Genomic DNA, 19,758 nt, shown 5'->3' with positions numbered 1-19,758 from the left:
GCAAACTGAAGAGGAAGCCAGTGGTCCCAGGGCACACAGTGGGTCAGCAGCTGAGCGAGGATTGGGTCCTGGGTCTCTATGACTGGAAGACCCTTCCTGACCTTGGAGAAGTCCAGTTTCCCCATTTTACAGCTGAGGAAACTGAGGCTCAGGAAGGCTGGCCCAAGATCTGAGGGTCAGGACTAAGCCTGGGTTTTCCTGGAGGCTTTGGTGGGGGTGGTTTGTAACAGCTTCATTAAAATATAATTCACAGACCCTAGACTTCATAGAGGAAAATGTACAATTCAGTCTTTTTTAGTATAATCAGAGTTATACCACTATCACCATATTCAACTTAAGAACATTTTCATCCCCTCAATAAGAAACCCCATTCCTCTGGCTGTCACCCCCCAAGCCCCCATCTCCCCATCCTCCCCACAACTAGTCTACTTTCTCAATTTATAGATTTGCCCATTCTGGATATTTTATATAAATGAAATTATACAGCACATGGTCTTTTGTGATTGGCTTCTTTCACTTAGCATGATGTTTTCAAGTTTCATCCATGTTGTAGCACCTATCACTTCATTTTTTAAAAATTGCTGGGTAGTATTCCATTGTGTAGCTCTACCACATTATATTATCCATTCATCGGCTGATGGATATTTGGGTTGTTTCCATCATTTTTTGGCTATTGTGAATAATGCTATGATCATCTGTATACTGTGTTTGCGTGGACACTTGTTTTTATTTCTCTTGGGTAGATACCTGGGAGTGGAATTGCTGGGTTATCTGGTAACTCTATGTTTAACCACTTAAGGGACTGTTAGACTATTTTCCACACCAGCTGTACAAGTTTACATCCACCAGTAGCGTGGGAGGGTGCCAGTTTTTCCACATCCTTGTTAATGCTTTTTGGGTTTTTTGTTTTTTCTAATTTTTATAGCTATCCTAAGTGGGTATGAAGTAGTGTCTCATTGTGGTTTTGATTTGCATGTCCCCGCTGCACAATGATGTCAATTATCTTTTCACGTGTTCAGTGACTGTATAGTTGACCCCTGAATGGCACGGAAATTAGGAGTGCCCACCCTCTGCACAGTCGAAAATCTTAGTATAACCCTAGAGTTGGTCCTCTATCTGTGGTTCTGAATCCAAGGATTCAACCAACCAGGGACTATGTCATACTACGGTAGTATTTATTGAAGAAAAAAAATTGCATATGAGTGGACCCATGATGTTTAAACTCAAGTTCAAGGGTCAAATGTATATCTTTTTAGAAGAAATGTCTATGCAGATCCTTTGCCCATTTTTAAATTTGGTGGGGTTTTTTTGGTTTGTTGTTGTTATAAGGGCTCTCTGTTTTAGAAAGTTTCTTAGATATAATTTGCAACTACTGTTTCCCATTAGTGAGCTGTCTTTTCACTTTCCTGTTAGTGTCCTTTGAAGCACAAGACTTTTTTTTTTTAATAAATTATTTTTTAAGCTTTTTTGGGGGGGTGGGGGGAGGTCATTAAGTTTATTTGCTTTTTAGTGGAGGTACTGCGGTTCAAACCCAGGACCCTGTGCATGCTAAGCATGCACTCTACAGCTGAGCTATACTCTCCCCCCTTTTTTAAAATTTTTTTTTTTAATGAAGGTACTGGGGATTGAACCCAGGACCTCGTGTATGCTAAGCATGCACTCTACCACTAACCTATTTCCATCCCCCAAGAGTTTTTCATTTGACAAAGCTTAAGTTACCTTTTTCCCCACCTTTTGTTTCTTGTACTTTCTGAGCTTTTGAACCACAGGTGACCTCAGAGCCTGGGCTCATCTCTGCGCTGCCTCCACGCTGAGCAGCAGTTACCATTAGTCTTCATGAGCATAGACTCTGGAGCTGGATGCTACCACTCAAATCCTAACTTATTCAGCCGTGACCTTGGGCAAGTTAAATAAACGTTCTGTACTTGGGTTTCCTCATCTGTAAAATGGGGATAATGATGCCTACATTGCTGTGAGGCTCAAATACGTAAATTCACATAAAGTGCACTGTATAAATGTCTGCTCTAATTACTGTAGTGCTTGCTGTAACACAGTATTGTTACGGCTATAGTTTTGTTGCTGTTATTGCTACACAGATAACTCCTACAGTATCATCATCATTGTTGTTGATGCTGTACTGTTCCGATTTTTCCATCCATTTGCCAGATGAAGCCACTAAGGCCCAGGGAGCATGCCTGGCCAATGAGCCCACCCATTCTTAGCACCCTAGACTTGGTGGTATCCCTGGCATGCGCATTTCTTGTTCCCGCAGGTTCGGGGCGCCCGCCCCCCGCTAGGCCAAGTGGACGGGGTGTCCCCGCCCAATGGGCCTAGCCAGGGCCCTGCGCCGCCTGAGCGGCGCCCTGGAGTCGGGGGACGACCGGGCGGGCGATGAGGAGGAAGCCGGACCGGGGCTGTGCCGCAACGGGTGGGCGCCCGCGCCGTCGCCGGTGGGGCGGCGCCGCGGGCGCTTCGTCAAGAAGGACGGGCACTGCAACGTGCGCTTCGTGAACCTGGGCGGCCAGGGCGCGCGCTACCTGAGCGACCTGTTCACCACGTGCGTGGACGTGCGCTGGCGCTGGATGTGCCTGCTCTTCTCCTGCTCCTTCCTCGCCTCCTGGCTGCTCTTTGGCTTGGCCTTCTGGCTCATCGCCTCCCTGCACGGCGACCTGGCCGCCCCGCCGCCGCCCGCGCCCTGCTTCTCGCAGGTGGCCAGCTTCCTGGCTGCCTTCCTCTTCGCGCTGGAGACGCAGACGTCCATCGGCTATGGCGTGCGCAGCGTCACCGAGGAGTGCCCGGCCGCCGTGGCCGCCGTGGTGCTGCAGTGCATCGCCGGCTGCGTGCTGGACGCCTTCGTCGTGGGCGCCGTCATGGCCAAGATGGCCAAACCCAAGAAGCGCAACGAGACGCTGGTCTTCAGCGAGAACGCCGTCGTGGCGCTGCGCGACCGCCGCCTCTGCCTGATGTGGCGCGTCGGCAACCTCCGCCGCAGCCACCTTGTCGAGGCCCACGTGCGGGCCCAGCTTCTGCAGGTGCGGGGCCACCCAGTCGCGGAAGGCCACGCCCCCCGGAGGGCGGGCGGGGCCCCTTCCAGGGGTTTGGAAGCCCCGGAGGATGGTGGGAATTGTAGGTCTAAAGGGCAGGTGTGCGTCGAGCCTGGAGGGGACCTGGACTACAATTCCCAGCAATCTCTTGGGCAGAGACCCTCCCGCCCGCCTTGAGGGCTGAGGATAGTTCCCAGAGCCGTCCTAGGAGATGTAAACCCAAGAGAGAGGTCTCTGATCATTTCTTCCCGGAGGCCTAGACTTGAGACAGATTTTGAGGCAGAAAGAGCTTCCTGGGGCTTGAGGCTGGGCCCCCCTATGGAATTGTGGAAACTCCAGACCTGGCCTGTAAAAGATCTGAACAATTCCCAGAAGCCTCTATGGGCAAGGGAAGTGCCCACCTGGGATGGACTGGGGTGGCCTGGTAGTTTTGTGAGTGGTGTAAACCACAGCTCAGCTTTACAATTCCCAGCCGGTACTGTGGTACAGAGAGGGGCCTGTGACTGAGGCCAGGCCCCTTGGGTTTGTGAGAGATGTAGGCCCGAGGATGGGGTACCGCTCACACCTGCAGAGCTATGCAACACGGGGGATTCTCCATGGCCTCTGGGCATGCAGTCCTGCAGCATTTGTGGGAGACTTCATTTCCCACCTCAGTGGCCCAAGACTCTCCCACCAGCCTCCTCCTCAAAGAAGTACAGGACAGGGGTTGAAAAACTCTTGAATTTTAGCTTCTCACCAAAAAAAAACCCCAAAACAAACAAAAAACTACAATTCCCATTGGCCCCTGGGGCAGCGGCTCCCTGATGAAGGTACCTTAGTATTTCTAGAATTGTGGTCAAACTGTCCAAATTGTGGGGCAGTGGCTGACCTTACCCAAGTAAAGATACTTAAAAACCCTGGGCTGAGGATGGACTTGGGTGAGAGGAAGGACGGGTGGTGGTGAGAACTACAACTCCCAGCAGCCTCCAGGAGACAGTTGGAAGAGAATAGGTCCCCACAACCCACTTCTGTGGGTTAAGACACGAGGATTCAGGACCAGGAGGGACATGGTCTCTCCCAGAAGTCTGTGGAGCACTGACATGGCTTGGGAGGTGGTTATGGAACCAATGAGTAGGTGGGGTGAAACTGCCAATACCTGGCCTGCGGTTAGGCCCCCACCCTACACAAATGCACAGATGAACAAGGGAATGGAGGTAGTTGGGTTAGGGGTAGGGGGTGGATAGCCCAGGGGCTAGCCTAAGGCATCCAATGGGATGGTGGACCTAGAATGTCATCCTGGTTTATTTTTCTCTGGCCTTATATTGAAAACCATTTTTCTATCTCTCTCCCCCAATTGCTGGTTGGATGTCATTCTTATCTTCTGTTACCTCTTTAACTCCATCTCTGCCTTGCTGATTTCTGTGGCTCTATGCCAATGTCACTCTGTTGCTCTCTTTTTCTCTCCCCTGTCTTTCTCTTTCTTGGTTTTTTTCCCCAAACCCTCTCTGAGTCTCTGTCCCTTTCTCTGTATCCCTGGGTCTCTGTCTCTCTTTTCTCTGGGCCTCCATTCTCCTCTCCCTGGACCTCCCCTTCTCCCTCTCTCTGGGTCTCTGTCTTCCTCTCTTTCTGGGTCTGTGTACTCATCCCACCTCCACCCCTGTGGGTCTCTGCTCACCTCTGCATCTCTGTTTCCTCCTCTTGCTGTCTCCATCTCCATTTATCTCTGTGCTCCCTGCTGTCTGTCTTTGGCTGTTTGCCTTTTGCTGCAGCCTCGAGTGACCCCGGAGGGTGAGTACATACCGCTGGACCACCAGGATGTGGATGTGGGCTTCGATGGTGGCACTGATCGAATCTTCCTTGTATCTCCAATCACCATCGTGCACGAGATTGACTCCGCCAGTCCTCTCTATGAACTAGGACGGGCTGAGCTGGCCCGAGCTGACTTTGAGCTGGTGGTCATTCTCGAGGGCATGGTTGAGGCCACAGCTATGACCACACAGTGTCGTTCTTCCTACCTCCCTGGTGAGCTGCTCTGGGGCCATCGTTTTGAGCCGGTCCTCTTCCAGCGTGGCTCCCAGTATGAGGTCGACTATCGCCACTTCCATCGCACTTACGAGGTCCCGGGGACACCCGTCTGCAGCGCCAAGGAGCTGGACGAACGGGCAGAGCGGGCTTCCCACAGCCCCAAGTCAGGCTTCCCTGGTTCTCTGGCAGCATTTTGTTATGAGAATGAACTTGCTCTAAGCTGTTGCCAGGAGGAAGATGAGGAAGAGGAGGCCACGGAGGGGGATAGGGCAGAGGCAGAAGAAGATGGGACTGCCAGCCCCCGAGTACTCACACCAACCCTGGCATTGACCTTGCCGCCATGATGCAAGCTGATGTCTCCCTATTTGTACTCCCTTCCCAGAGGTAGCAAGACAGAGAGATTGGGCCATCTCCTGGGCTGGGGTCAGGTGTTTCCTAAGACCAATAGGCCTGCTGGGTAAATTATTAGCTGGTGATGTTCTGCCATGCCTAGTGGACCTACCATGGACGTACTGGACCTTCATTCCTCTGAGTTCTGTGCTCCCTCCTGGGACCCCTTTGTCCGCCCAGTTCCTGAGTCTCACCAGAGATGAGGGATCCAGAATTCTGGACCACCCAAGAGGCAAGGACTGGCAATTCTAGATTCCTCCATACGGCTGGTTAGGTTTGTTGAGCAGGATCTTGAAACAATGGTATAGACTGCCTCTGGGGGAGGAAGTCTGCGGTGCTCAAGCAACAGTGGAGATCAAGAATTTGTTGGTCTGAATTGACCAAGATTCAAGGAACTGTTGCTTCTCGACTCAGCCAACCATGTAGCAAATCATTGTTTCTAGACTACCTAAGGAGGGAAAGTTATAGAATGCCCCAAGAATTCTTGATTGACCAATGACAAAGAATATTGACTGCAAGTCAAGAAAAGACTTTGTGGGTCCAGAAAACCCCGAAGTTGAGATTCTGTGAATCTAGATTAACCACAGAGGCAAGTACTGGTGAATCTAGAACAGCTTTGACCGGAGAGTTGGACGAATCCAGAGACGAAAGAGAGAAGTTTCTAGAATGCACGAAACAATGGAGAGTCTGTGGGTCTAGAGGGACTAAAGTGACAGATTTGGGAGTGCTTGATGTAACTTCAGACCACTGGCTATAGGACCGCAAACCAAAGGGCTATCAGTGCTTCCGAATGATCCACAGGTTTTGTGTCTTTTTTAAGTGCCATTCTAGAAAGTCCAAAAGAATCAGATTGCTCTAGATTGATCACAGAGTCAAGGAAGGAGTGGCGATTCTAGGTGTCTGAGACTTGCTGGTTCCACTTTGCCCAGTGAAGTTGAGATGCCGTCCGTGAGGATAAATGACTTCTTTGTGGTTCTGTAATGCCAAAAGAAATCAAGGCTCCAGGGATTCAGAGTTGTCCATTATCAAAACCTGGAAGTTCTAATCAGCTCCTAGAACTTGGCAGTTCAAGGAGGTGGACTCGGAATTTGACAGGCAGCATTGCTGGGCTGGCCTAGGAGGTGAGGGCCCCGCCGAGACCCTGTGGGTAACAGAGTTAGTTATTGGGCAAGGGAAGGGAAAGCCCCAAGGCTGGTGAGTCTACAATGCTCTGGAATCCTCCACCTAGTGATGTGTGTCTGTTTCTTAAAGATGTTATACATATGTGTATTATATATATATAATATAAATAAAGATATCTATCTATTTTTTCCTGTGGTTCCTAGAGAAGGGTTAGAAATGAGCTTGAGCTACATGGAATGGCATCCTTTACAACGATCCAGGAAACTTTGCTCTAAACCCCAAGTCTACCTCAACTGACTATGTGACTTTCAGCAAATCACTCCCCTCTCCTCGCCTCAGTCTTCCCATTTGCAAAAATGGGACATTGAAACTCGAAGTTCTCTAAAAGCCTTTCCACTTGGATGATTCCTCACTTCACTGAGGATGGGATGGAGGTGAGGGTCCTGGAGGTTCCCCAGTTCTCCCTGGTACTGTAATGCCTGGTCTTCTGGGGGAAACTGGGATGAGAGATGCTCTGAGCGGGCAGGTCGGGACTTGAATGTCTGATTGACAGGGCAGGCTGAGGGCCAGAATCACCTCCTCTCTGGTCCAGCTTAGACAGCAGAAGATGGAGGAGGTATCTCTGAATATCAGAGGATGTATGTGTTTACGAGGAGACTTGCCCCCCAGATTAAATCACCGGAGCCCTAGAGGTGTGTCTGTGAGTGTGCTTTTGGGGTATGGGTCCTCGGGTCTGGCTCTGGCCCATGTGGCTATCTACCTAAGTGCCCAGCAGGCTAGGAGCCAGCCGCAGAAGGAGCCAGGGCCAGGAAGGACATGTTCCCATCCCTGTGTCCCAGGATTGAGGACAGGCACTGTCATTGCCCATCAGCCTGCCCCAGTGCTGCATCAGTCCAGGTCCCCTCTTCTGGCTTCCCCACCTCCCTTTATCCTTCAGAATCCCCACGTAATAACCGGATGGGATTAATTAGCTGGCTGCTCCCCCAGCACAGGGTGGCCAGGGTAGGTACTGGGGGCAATGGAAACACAGGCATGAAGAAGGATGTTAAGTTGGAGGGGAAGGGATACGAAAAGAGTTCTGTTTGGAATGCGAGGGAGTAGGGGCAGGGCTGGTGCAGCCTGGGTTTCCAGCGGGGAGAGCAGGGCTTGAGCCATTCATAAAGGTCACTGAGGGGATTAGGAGGCTCCGTGTCTAATCTGTAAGCTTAACCAGGTCCTGGCCCCGAATCTGTCCCCACCTGCCTAGCTCAGGGACGGCGAATGAGGACCAGGCCAAGACACCATCTCAGACTCAATCAACCTGACCGTGATGGGGGTGCCCAGCTTCTCCATCTAAGCCAGGCCCCTGCACCCACTTTGCCCGCAAGGAATGGGAAGGAGAGGCGGGGGAGGGGAAAGGGCCTCAGGATACCCAGAGGAGGGAGGAGTTTAAGAGTAATAGTATGAGAGGAGGGGGAAGTTAAGTGAGGTGAGTCAGACGAGGGAAAAGACCTTGAGAAGGGAGAAGGAATCAGAGGTGGGAGGATGCGGAGGAAAGGGGAGTTGTCGTACAGGGAAAGGATGCTAAAATAAGGGGAGGAGTTTTGAGGAGAATGGGAGGAGACAAAGGCAGCCAGCGCCAGGAAGGAGGAGCCTGTGCTTTCACTCTATTTGGTCTTCCCCTATAGTCCCATTCTCCACGACAGCTGCTAAAAAGCATAGCATTTGAAAGAAAGAGTAAGTCTTTTGTTTCACCACTTCTTGATGCTGAAGAGGCTGAGGTGAATGAGGAGGTCGTGGTAGGGGATAGGGAAAGGATCTGGAGATTGGAGGGGCCAGTAGCCGAAGGAGAACCAAAAGAAAGGTTCGCCAAAGCTGCTCGCGGTTGCGTGGCAACCACTGCGGTCTAAAGCCAGCTGGGCCTGCTAGAAGGTGTGGCTCACGAAAACAACCGATAGTTGTAGCCCCACCCCCTGGCAATAAGCCAAACAAAGTACCGCCCCCTAGCAACGTATTACTAGAGGCGGGGCTTGGTTGAACCAGTAGCTTAGTGCCCAGAGCCTTTGCGCAGGCGTAGTCCTCTCTGCTTGGGCATAGTCCCACCTCCATGCAAATCCTTTCCGAGGAGAGCAGCCAGCCAAGTGCCTTCTTTAGTTTCGGAGGTGGGGCCCGGACCCCTGCCCGCACTCCGATTGGCTCCATAGACCGTCTACCTCAGGCCGGACATAGCTACGTCTACTCTTTGCGTGCCTATTGGCCCTGGAGGGCGAGCCCGTCGGTCTCGGAGGCGGAGCAGACGAGAGGGGCCGCCGTGGATTGGACGGTGTCAAAACGAGGGGCGGACCCTACTGGCGGGGAGGTTGGGAGGCGAAGAGAGAGTCTTTTCAGCGCTGAGGACTGGCGCTGAGGAGGCGGCGGTGGCTCCCGGGGCGTTTGAGCGGGCTCACCCGAGCCCGCGGGCCAACGCGGATCCAGGCCCTACCGGCGGGACCGCCCCGGACTCCCCGCGGGCCTTCCTAGCCGCCATGGAGGACGGTGTCTATGGTAAGTCGAGGAGGGGCGGGGCCGGCTGGGAGCGGATGGAGGGTTTCGTCCCGAACGTTCTACTGCGAGCGTTCCTCCGGGTGCGCGCCTCACGAAGCTGTTCGGCCCTATTGTCGCCTAGCTTTTGTGGGGCGCGTCGCAGAACGGGCTTCCGGCGGGTCCTAAGAGCGGGGCGTTCCAGGCCATTGTTTGGGCCGAGCCTGTTTCCGGTGGCGGCGGGAGGGGGTGGGATGGAGAGGCGGAGGCGAGGCCGGGGTGGAACCATTCCCGCTGGAGGGGCCGGGCTAGCCCAGTGCCTGCTGGGATCGGGGAGGGGGGCTTCTGCGGGCGGTGGGGTGGGGAGAAATCTTGGGGGCTACAGAGATCCCGCTAAGGCGGAGGGCTTCCGTGCCCCGCCCCCTACCCCAAGTTGCAAGCTGTCATCAGCTTCCCCTGCCATAGTTACTTTCCATGGACCAAGGAGTCAGGACACCCAGGCCCCCAGCTACCTCGCCAAGAATGGAGGCAGAAAACCAAGGCTTCAGCTCCCTTTCAAGTAATGAGCCCAGCAGTTCAAGCTTCCAGCCCTTTTAACTCCCCAGACATGAGTCCAGGCTCCCAGTCCCTTTCTCCCCAAGGACTAAACAGTCTAGATTCTCGGCCCTTCCTCCCCTAAACTGAGGAATCTAGGTCCCCAACCTTTTATTCCAGCAGACAGAAGGCTGGACCCTCTCATCCTCATCCTCTGCCTGAACCTAGGAGTTCTGCCCACCCCACCCCCCAGCCATATGCTTCCCTAGATTCAGAAATGCAGGCTCCCAGTACCCAGAACTGAACTCCAACCCGTGTCCCCCTCCCCCAGAGCCCCCGGACCTGACTCCAGAGGAGCGGATGGAGCTGGAGAACATCCGACGGCGGAAGCAGGAGCTGCTGGTGGAGATCCAGCGCCTGCGGGAGGAGCTCAGCGAAGCCATGAGCGAGGTGGAGGGTCTGGAGGCCAATGAGGGCAGGTGAGGGCTGGGGCAGGGAACCTGGGGGTCATGGGGCCCGACTGGGACCAGGGATGCCCAGGCAGTGACCCTCCACCCTCTACTCTCTGCCCCTGCAGCAAGACATTGCAACGGAACCGGAAGATGGCAATGGGCAGGAAGAAGTTCAACATGGACCCCAAAAAGGTGCTTGGGGCCACAGGGCTGGGATCAGCCAGGCAGATATTTAGACAGTGGAATCTGGCTCATCCAGGTTCCAGAAGTGTGGTGGTTAAAGGTCTGCCTTTGGTAGACAGACTTGGTCCTTATCCCTGGATTCAGATACTGACTGCATTTGTTCCCTGAGCCCTAACCAAATGCTCCAGCCTCCTGACCTTTGCTTGTGCTAGTTCCTCTGTCCAAGAGGTCCTCTTCTCTTTTTTGCTCATATTTCTGGATCCACTTCTGGTGTCACCAGGAATCTCCAGGAGGAGCTAGACTGAGTCTTGTAGGGACTATGGACAGTGACATGTATAAAGGAGGGTTGACAAGTGCCATGACAGAGAGAGGTTCCAGGGCTGTGGATCTCAGAGGAGAGAACCTGGTACCATCAGGGAGGGCTTCATAGAGGAGGGGATATTCAGGTCAGGTTTGAAGGATGAATTAGTGTTCACCAGGTGGAGAAAAGATGTTTGTTCATTCATTCATTGATTTTATACCCATTTTCTGAGGCCTCCCTTGGGCCTGCCCCTCTGCTAGGCAATGTCAGGGACCCAGAGGAGAGTTTGGCCCTGCCTTGCCCTCAGGGAGTCCCTAGACATGGATCCCGCTATCCAGAGTGAGATTTAGCCACAGTGAGGTCCTTGTGGCATCGGGAGAATCAGAGATAGCCCTAGTCCAGCCTGAGGCTTGGCCCTGCTAACGATTTCCCACTTTATTCCTCTTGCCCAAAGCAATTGTAGTTTGTTCAGTCATTCAGCAAACATTCGTGGGGCTCCCGTTCCTTGCCAAACCCTGCTCCCGGGGCTGGAATTAACCAGGCAAAGGCAGACAGAACAGGAGGTACAAAGGCTATGAGGTGGGAGGGGTGGTCTGTAAGGCCCCAGGAGTAACCTGAAAAGGAAACCTGGCTCTGCTCTGGTGAGAGTGAGGGTGGGTTTGGATGCCAAGGTTCCTGAGGACTTGGGGGAGAGTGGCTCCCTGAGCACACCAGCACTGAGACTCAGCCCCCACCCACCAGGGGATCCAGTTCTTGGTGGAGAATGAACTCTTGCAGAACACACCAGAGGAGATCGCCCGTTTCCTGTACAAGGGCGAGGGCCTGAACAAGACGGCCATCGGAGACTACCTGGGGGAAAGGTGAGACCCCTCACCTCCGCAGCCCCTGCTGGATCTCTCCCCTCAGTTCCCCGCATGCAGTGCCTACTCTCAGGCTGCCGGCTCCTCCTAAGGAGATGCCCTGATAGACCAGCCTTGTGACTGGATGACGACACAGGGAGCTGATACTGGCGTCTAGGGGAGTCTGGGACCTTCTGAGGAACCTGGGGACGTGAGCATCTGGGGGCGTGGGGACCATCCATTTATGTCTGGGAACAGTGGAGCACATCTGCAAGTGTCGTGGGAGCGTGGGAACCTTGTGTAGACAGTGGCATGCTTAGGGACAGTGTGGACAGCTAGGGAGCATGGGGGTCCTCACTGGACATCTGGGAGCATGAGGACCACCTGTGAATGTCGGAATGTGAGGACCCTCTAGACGTCTGAGGTGCATGGGGACCTGTGACGTCTGGAAAACCTGGGGACCATCTGGGAGCACCTGGGGTGTGTGGAGACCATCTGAACACCTGGGTGCACAGGACTATCCGAGGATGTCTGGGATGTTTAGGGATTGTGTGGACATCTCGGGTGTGTGGAACTTTATGAACATCTGAGGTGCATAGAGGCTGTTTGTGGACATGTAGGGTGTATGGGAACTATCTCGGGGGTGCGGGGATCATCTGTAGGTGTCTGGGGATCGTCTGTGGACATCTGGAGTGCATGGAGACGGTCTGGATGTCTGGAATTGTGGGGATGGTTTAGTGGATATCTGGGGTGCATGGGGACTGTCTGGACAGCTGGGGGATGGGGGCCGTCTCTGGCCATCTGTGGAACCTGGGGCTCATCGGAGAGGTGATGGCCCACAGAGACGTTTTTGCTATGTTTCTCCCAACTGCAGAGGTCCAGGCACACCAAGGTTCTTGTAGCAGATGGTCCCCCCCAAGAGTGTTCCAATTATCCCCACCCTGGTGCCAGGCCTGTGATGGGGGTCTGGCCAAAACTTCTGTCTACTACAGCGGCAGCTGCTGTGCAGAAGAAGGGGTGCAGCCTCCCCAGTGCTTTGCCTGTTGCCTCCTCTCCTCCCCGCCTGCCACCTCCCCAGACCCCTTCCTGTACATGACTTTGTCCCTGTCCTCCCAGGGAAGAGCTGAATTTGGCAGTGCTCCATGCCTTTGTGGATCTGCATGAGTTCACTGACCTCAATCTGGTGCAGGCCCTCAGGTGAGAGGGATGGGGTTGGAAGGGCAGGAAGGTATCTGTCAGGGCTTTCTGTACAAAACCAAACAAAAACAAACAGTAATTAGAGAATTGATTGCCTTACACAACACCAGAGTCCACAGTAGGGCCTCCTTCCGGCATAGCTGTATCCGGGTGCTCAAATGGTGTCAGAAGATCAACTTTCTCTATTGTGGAGATAGAGATTGGCATTGCTCCATGCAGACCCTCCTCCTACAGGATAGCAGAAGCTCCGAGCAACCCTCAGAGCTGTTCAGCAATCTTAGTAGAAAGAGGTTGTTTCCATACAAATCCCACCAAAAGTCTTAGGGTCAATGCTCATTGGTCAGATTGGCCACAGACTCAGACCTCTTATTGGCCAATTCCTATCACAGGGACTGAGAATGGAGGGGGTTCTGCCAGTCCTGAAGTTCACATCCGTCCCCTCTCTAACCCAGGCAATTTCTCTGGAGTTTCCGCCTCCCTGGAGAGGCACAGAAGATTGACCGGATGATGGAAGCCTTTGCCCAGCGCTACTGCCTGTGCAACCCTGGGGTTTTCCAGTCCACAGGTGGGGGCTCAGACTCCCGGGGCCTGGGGAGGAGGGAGCCGGGGGCTTGACCTCTGGGTCCTGGGGGGCCCACATCCTCTTGTCGTCACCACCTGCCTGTCCGGTGCAGACACGTGCTATGTGCTGTCTTTCGCCGTGATCATGCTGAACACCAGCCTGCACAACCCCAACGTCCGGGACAAGCCGGGCCTGGAGCGCTTCGTGGCCATGAACCGGGGCATCAACGAGGGCGGGGACCTGCCTGAGGAGCTGCTCAGGGTCAGGCCCTGCCTTCCCCTCCCCCCGGCCCCCCAGCCCTGTCCCTCTTCCTTCCAGCTGCAGACCCTCCTCCCTGCGGGTCTCCGAGTGCTTAAGCTGCCCACTTGGCATCACTGCCTCTCCCTTGATGATGCCAGCCTGTCAGTTTCTTTTCTCTGTGTCTCTGCCTGCCTGTCCCTGTCTCTCTGCTTCTCTTTTCTATCTCTCTCTGCCCTCTGACTCTTGGGAGTCTTGATCTGTCCCGTTCACCTGTCTGTCTGTCTCAGCGCTTAGCTTTTCTAGCGTCTGTGTTGCTGCATCTTTCTTTCCTCCTTCTCTTCTTGGGGCTGCCTCCACTCTTCTGCCTTCTGCTTCCCTTTCCTTCCTGGACTCCTCCCTCCCTCCCTGGGCCGGCGGATCTGTGGTCTCATTGGCTCCTCGGCTGCTGGGAGAGCACCCCCCCACCCCCGCCAAGTAGCCCCAGGAGGGTCCCAGGAGCCTGGAGTTGCTGACCATGCCTTCGCCCCTTAGAACCTCTACGACAGCATCCGAAATGAGCCCTTCAAGATTCCCGAGGATGATGGGAACGATCTGACCCACACCTTCTTCAACCCGGACCGGGAGGGCTGGCTCCTTAAGCTGGGTACGTCCCCCCTGACTCTGCTGGCTACCTCTGCAGGGGTCAGCGAGTGGGCCTGGGCTCTGGGCTCTGCTTTTGCACATATCCACTGTGTGACCTTAGGCCAGTGATTCGACCTCTCTGAACCTCAGTTTCCACATCTGAAAAGGAGATCAGGCCTGCGTGTCATGCCCAAGCCCAGGACCTGTCATGTTTTCGGTGCTTCCTAACTCCTTCCATTGGTCCCCATACATTTCTGGAGCCAGGCCCTGGTCCAGGTACTGAGGCCACAGTCAAGAACCAGATAGCACAGGCCCTATGGGGAAGGGGGGATGCTTTCAGCTGCAGTTAACAGAAAACAGCCTGGGGGAGGGGACGCCTGGGAGGCCGTGACCTCACTTGGCAGGAACTCCCAGGGGTCGGGGCAGGGCCCAGTGTGAGGGTCTTGCATCTGCCGCCACGGTCTGTTGTCACCTCATCAGTCCAGTAGCATGGTGTCTGTTCCAGAGGTGTCACACCTCCCCAGACATCAACCATAGGCAGAAAAGAGCCCACAGAAACGAGAAGACTGGTCTTAGAACACTCCGTGGGCTCCTCATCTGGTTGGATTGGTCCCCAGTGGGGAGGGGAAGCAGCATGGCTGCTGTCGATGAATGGGTCGGGTGGGGGCCAGTCCACCTAAACACGTGGCCCCATCAAACTCAGGGCCGGTGAGCAGAGGTCCTGCGGGTGCCCCTTCCATGCAGGTATCTGAGGACTGGAGTGGTTCTCAGCGCTGGAAAAGTGGAGTGGTTCTCAGCGCAGGGAAAGTCATCTGGGAGCTTGGAAAACCGCAATGGCCAGGCCGCCAATTCGGGCAGTCAGGAACTGTGGGGCAGGACAGGCCATTAGTCATGTTGAAAGCTCCCTGGGGGGCGGTTCCAGTGCACGGCCAAGGTTGAGAGCCTCTGGCTTGCAGCCAAGCCTTGTAATAGATGCCACTGGAGGGTTAGCAGTGGCTATTTAACAGAGAAGCAGTGAGTAGCTACTCCAGGGAGACAGAATCTGGCAAGGACTTACGGTCTCAAGCAGACAGTGGAGGCAGCCCGGATGGTGGGAAGGTCCAGAGGAAGCTTCCAGCCAGGGCTTTGCTTCCTTCAGGTCTCATCATCCACCAGAGTCAGGCTCCCCACAACACCCCCCAACCCCCTGTGGAATTGCCTGCATCAGCTCCAAGGGAAGGAGGCAGGTCTGGGGGACATCTAGCTTCTTCAAGGCCAAATAGTGCCCCTGGCAGTGAGTGGGCGGGAAAGGAAAGCAGGAAGGGCAGCTTTATTGGGAGCTGGTTCCCCTCCAAACCACTCCCATCGGCAGGAATCCTCATTTCTTGGATGAGGAAATGGAGGCTCGGTCACTGTCCGGCAGCCACAGGGCAGAGGTGTCCTTAGCCCCAGATCTCTGACCAGAGCGCATCACAAGGTTGTTAGAAAAAGGCACCCCTTGAAACACTGAAGTACAGGAAAGGGAGTCTGCGGTGGTGGTTATAGTCACAAAGATGGTTAATAAAAGCCATTCTTATGGTTGCTATTTAATCTTTCCGGGACCACAAGGAACCCAGAAGCAGGTCACTTTGAAGGAGGAAGGTGTGGGGCCGAGTGGGTCTCCAGACTGGAGTCCAGAGAGGGCAAGAGGTTGTCCTAAGGTCACACAGCCACTTTGTACTGGTGTTGATATGAGTCCCCACACCCACCTTGGCCCCAGGAGTGGGGTTTTGTCTTCTGCCTGTGGAGGTGACCTCCTGATAGAGACATCTTCACCATGGCAACCGAGGGCCCTCCTGGCCTGGGATACGTCCTGGGGGTTGGGCTGGAGCCAAGCACTGACTCCAGGAGGGGCTCCCAGCTGCCGTGGTGGGGCTCAGCATCCCTGGCCTCCCCGGGAGGGAGGGGGTCCGGCCATTCCCCCCTCATGTGGATGTAACTGGTTTTCTTCCCTCTCTCTCCCTCCCTCCCTTTCTGCACATTTCTCTTTGCTCTTTCTGTCTCTGTCCCACCCCTCTGTGCATCCCTTCCCTCCCCCTCCCTGTGGCTCTGGGGGGACACCCCCTTCTTTCGCCTCCCTTCTCCTCGCCTGGTCCTGCCTGCTTTCTCGCTGTCTGCCCCAGGAGGTAGGTACACGGCCTGTCCTTGCTCCCTGACACAGCACAAGGGGCGGGGAGGGGGCTGCCCTGGCCTGGGGCCCACAGGAGGGGGCAGGGGGCTCAGACTCCCCGCCCAGGTCAACACAGGCTTAGAAAGTGTAGCGTCTCCCCGCCTGGGATGGATGGTTCCCGGGGCTCAGACACGCCTGTCCCCTGTCCCCATGCTTGTCTGTCTCTTCCCACGTACTGCTTGGTCCTAGGCCCTGACAGCGCCACCTTTCCTGCACTCACCCTGTCTCTCACCCCCTCCCCACCCTCCCAGAGGCCCTGTCCCCCTGTTGAGCCCAGGCCCCCTCCCCCCTTCCCTTCCAGGGGGCCGGGTGAAGACGTGGAAGCGGCGCTGGTTTATCCTCACGGACAACTGCCTCTATTATTTTGAATACACAACGGTGAGGGCAGGGCGGGGCGGGGTTGGGTGGAAGAGCAGGGGCAGGGCTGGGATGGGGGCCTGGACTCCCGAGTCCCAGGGAGGAGGGGACCTGTGGTGAGGATTTGCAAGTCTGAGTCTGACTTGTCTTCTCAGGACAAGGAGCCCCGAGGAATCATCCCACTGGAGAATCTGAGCATCCGCGAGGTGGACGACCCCCGGAAACCAGTAAGACCCTCTCTGTACCCGGTGCTGCCACGGCGGGGGGGTAGGGGCGCCTCTGGCCCCAGGGCTGGCTCTTCCTCGCTGTCCTTGTTCTCCAGAACTGCTTCGAGCTGTACATCCCCAATAACAAGGGGCAGCTTATCAAAGCCTGCAAAACAGAGGCAGATGGCCGGGTGGTGGAGGGGAACCACATGGTGTACCGGATCTCGGCCCCCACGCAGGAGGAGAAGGACGAGTGGATCAAGTCCATCCAGTGAGCCTGGGTCCCGGAGTCCTCGGGGAGGTGGGGGCGAGGGGCTCACACTCCCCAGCCCTCATCCTGGGATCCGCCCCTTCCACAGGGCAGCTGTGAGTGTGGACCCCTTCTATGAGATGTTGGCAGCCAGGAAGAAGCGGATTTCTGTCAAGAAGAAGCAGGAGCAGCCCTGACCCCCGGCCCCCAACTCCATTATTTATTACGGAGCTGCCCCACCCGGGTGGCCGGACCCCCGGGCCCTGGGGCTGCGGATCCCGGTCCCCGTTTGGAAGATTCACCACCTCTAGCTCCTCCCTCGTTATTTGTAATTAACACGCTGTTGGTAATCTTATTAATTATTTAACCACTCGCGGCCTGCAGACCCCCTCATTCCTTGGGGTTGACGGACCCAGCCAGGCAGCCGCATCCGTGACCTCGGCCAGGAGTGTGGATTGTCGGTAGCTCTCATAGCGCGTGAGGAAAGGGTGCTGTCCAAGCCTGGAGCCCCACGGGGGCCTCTCTGGGACAGCTCACTTCCGGTTTCACTGCTGGCCGGCAGGCAGAGAGTGAAGGGTGAATAGCGTGGCCAGAGTTAGCAGTGAGTTAGAGCTGCGTGGCCCTGAGGATGTAGGCAGGTAGAGGTTCCCGGACGATGTGCAACATTCATTCTAGACATTACTGGACAGCCAGGAGCCAGGCAGGTGCTCGTCCCACCTTTGCCCTCCTGGGCTTGGGGTCTTGGAGGGACAGCAAGGAGTATCTGATGTGCTAGGCTAGTCTTGAGGGAGAACTGGAGAGCTGGAAGGACTCTGAAGGGGACCTGCTCTGGCAGGGTGTAGGGTGAATCTGGAAAGAACGGAAAAGGCCCAGGTACTGAGTACAGTGAGTGGGAAGGCCTTGCTGATGGGGCTGGGCAAGAGGTCAGTGCTGTGGAAAATGGGCTGGGACCATGTAGATGGGGCAGGGCTTTGGGGCCAAGAGGACAGGCCTCTGGCCAGTTGAACGGCGTTTCTCAGCCATCGGAGGATTATTCTCCTTTGGAGACATTTCGCACCAAGCAGGGATAGTGCTGGGAAACTGCATTTTTACTCCTTCCCCAGGATTCCGGAGGTCTCCAGAAGTGTAAGGACTGCCTTCTCTGGGGGTGAAAACTTGGGAGGTGTGGTACTCCTGAGCCCCAGGTTCAGGCCTGTCCTCCCTTCCAGCATGGGGTGTGCATGATGTCCCCAAAGAACAAAGGTGCATGGATCCCGAGAAAGGTGTTGGGAGACCCTGTATCTCTCTCCTGTGGCCAGATCTGCAGCTGAGGAGGCTTTAGTACAAGAAACCACAACTCCAGGCAGGTCCAGGACCAAGACCCCGCTGGAAGGGAAACCTGTGGCCCTGGGACACGCCAGAACCGCAGTTACTCCTGCCTGCTGTGTCCTCTGTCCCCGAGGGCCAAACCCCTGATTGCTCCCAGTGGAGTGGGGAGGATCCCGAATCTCAGGCCTTGGTCCCAGCCCCACCCTTGGCCACCAAGTCCATCCGCAGGTGTGAAGGCTCCTTAGCGCTGTAACATGCCCCTCGCTCCTGTGAGACTGCAGACTACAATTCCGGGTGAGCTGTGGCATCGGCCACCGCGCTGGGAGGAGAGCCATTTTGGAGGCCTCCCGGGAGATGAAGTTTCTCAGGTTTCCCTTAGCCTGATCCTGCGCCCTTCCACAGGTTGGGAAACAAGGTCCTTGGACCCCTGGGGCTGATGGAAAGTGGGGTTTCCAAAGGAGGAAATGGAATTCCTAACTCCTCCCAAAGTTTCTGTAGAAATGGAGCCATCCACCCAAGGTCAGGGGAAATGAGGTCCCTGTATCAGTAGAGGGTCCTGCCACTATCTCACCCTGTGTTGCTCACCATGGAACGAACCCACAGGTACTGAGTGCCTCCTGTGGGGAAGGAGCTGACCCAGTGGAGATGCCCGGGAAGGGCAGAGGGGGAACAGCATGTGTGGAGGCAGGAAAAGGCATGGTGTACTGGAGTAACACAGCAGTCCCTCTTTGGTGGTGAGGGAGAGGGAGTGGGGGTGACAGGAAATGAAGGGGATGCCTGGGCCTGATCATTTGGGGTGTGGACAGCCATGCTAGGATTTTGGATGTATTCTTAGCTGATGGGAAGCCATCCAAGGGCATGAAGCAGGAGAGTGATGTATTTGGATTGAGGTTGTAGGCGGGGCCTCTGGCTGCTGCAGGAGAGCGATCTGAAGGTGAGCAGGGGCTGGGTAAGTTAGGAGGCTGTGCTGTCATCCTGGTGTAACGGGTGGAGGTGAAGAGACCTGGACCCGCCTGAGCCATTTTGGAAGAGGAGCCAGCAGGACCTGCTGCAGGCTGGGTCACCTCTGGGATTCTGGCTCGAGCAACTGGTGACCAGCAATGTCATCAACTGAGCTGGCTGAAGAGGGAATTCATGGGGGGAGAAAACCAGTGGTCCTGTTTTGGCCAAATTAAGCTGGAGATGCCTGTGGAACATTCAGATCAGACTTCTGCCACCTCAAAATTGTCTTTCACTGTTGCCCCCAATCTTTCCTCTTAAGGATTGAGAATTCTGGCTTCCAGCCCCATCCTCTCCCAGGACACCATACTCACAACCCCTTTGTTACAGATTGAATTGTGTCCCCCCACGAATCCATAGATGGAAATCCTAACCCGTAGTACCTCAGAATTTGATCTTATTTCAAAATAGGATCATTGCAGATATAATTAGTAAGATGAGGTCATTACTGTGGGCCCTAAT

The 19,758-nt window shown here is 55.1% G+C and overlaps 2 protein-coding genes across 2 annotated transcripts; both read left to right on the top strand.

Annotated features, from left to right (window-relative positions):
- Window positions 1-2,149: 2,149 nt before the first annotated feature.
- Window positions 2,150-5,938, top strand: KCNJ14 (potassium inwardly rectifying channel subfamily J member 14). Its single transcript, XM_031681974.2, has 2 exons — window positions 2,150-3,032; window positions 4,793-5,938. The coding sequence occupies exons 1-2, from the start codon at window positions 2,325-2,327 to the stop codon at window positions 5,390-5,392; spliced, it is 1,308 nt and encodes a 435-aa protein (XP_031537834.2). The 5' UTR covers window positions 2,150-2,324; the 3' UTR covers window positions 5,393-5,938.
- Window positions 5,939-8,623: 2,685 nt separating this feature from the next.
- CYTH2 (cytohesin 2) lies at window positions 8,624-17,361 on the top strand. Its single transcript, XM_006208500.4, has 12 exons — window positions 8,624-9,083; window positions 9,925-10,072; window positions 10,171-10,237; window positions 11,271-11,389; window positions 12,485-12,565; window positions 13,018-13,130; window positions 13,240-13,388; window positions 13,899-14,010; window positions 16,478-16,554; window positions 16,689-16,760; window positions 16,856-17,010; window positions 17,099-17,361. The coding sequence occupies exons 1-12, from the start codon at window positions 9,065-9,067 to the stop codon at window positions 17,184-17,186; spliced, it is 1,200 nt and encodes a 399-aa protein (XP_006208562.1). The 5' UTR covers window positions 8,624-9,064; the 3' UTR covers window positions 17,187-17,361.
- Window positions 17,362-19,758: the final 2,397 nt, after the last annotated feature.

The sequence above is a fragment of the Vicugna pacos genome, chromosome 9, assembly GCF_048564905.1.
Source record: "Vicugna pacos chromosome 9, VicPac4, whole genome shotgun sequence".
Classification (NCBI taxonomy): domain Eukaryota; kingdom Metazoa; phylum Chordata; class Mammalia; order Artiodactyla; family Camelidae; genus Vicugna; species Vicugna pacos.
The sequence above is the reverse complement of the archived record's forward strand: the minus strand, read 5'-3'. Positions and strand labels throughout refer to the sequence as shown.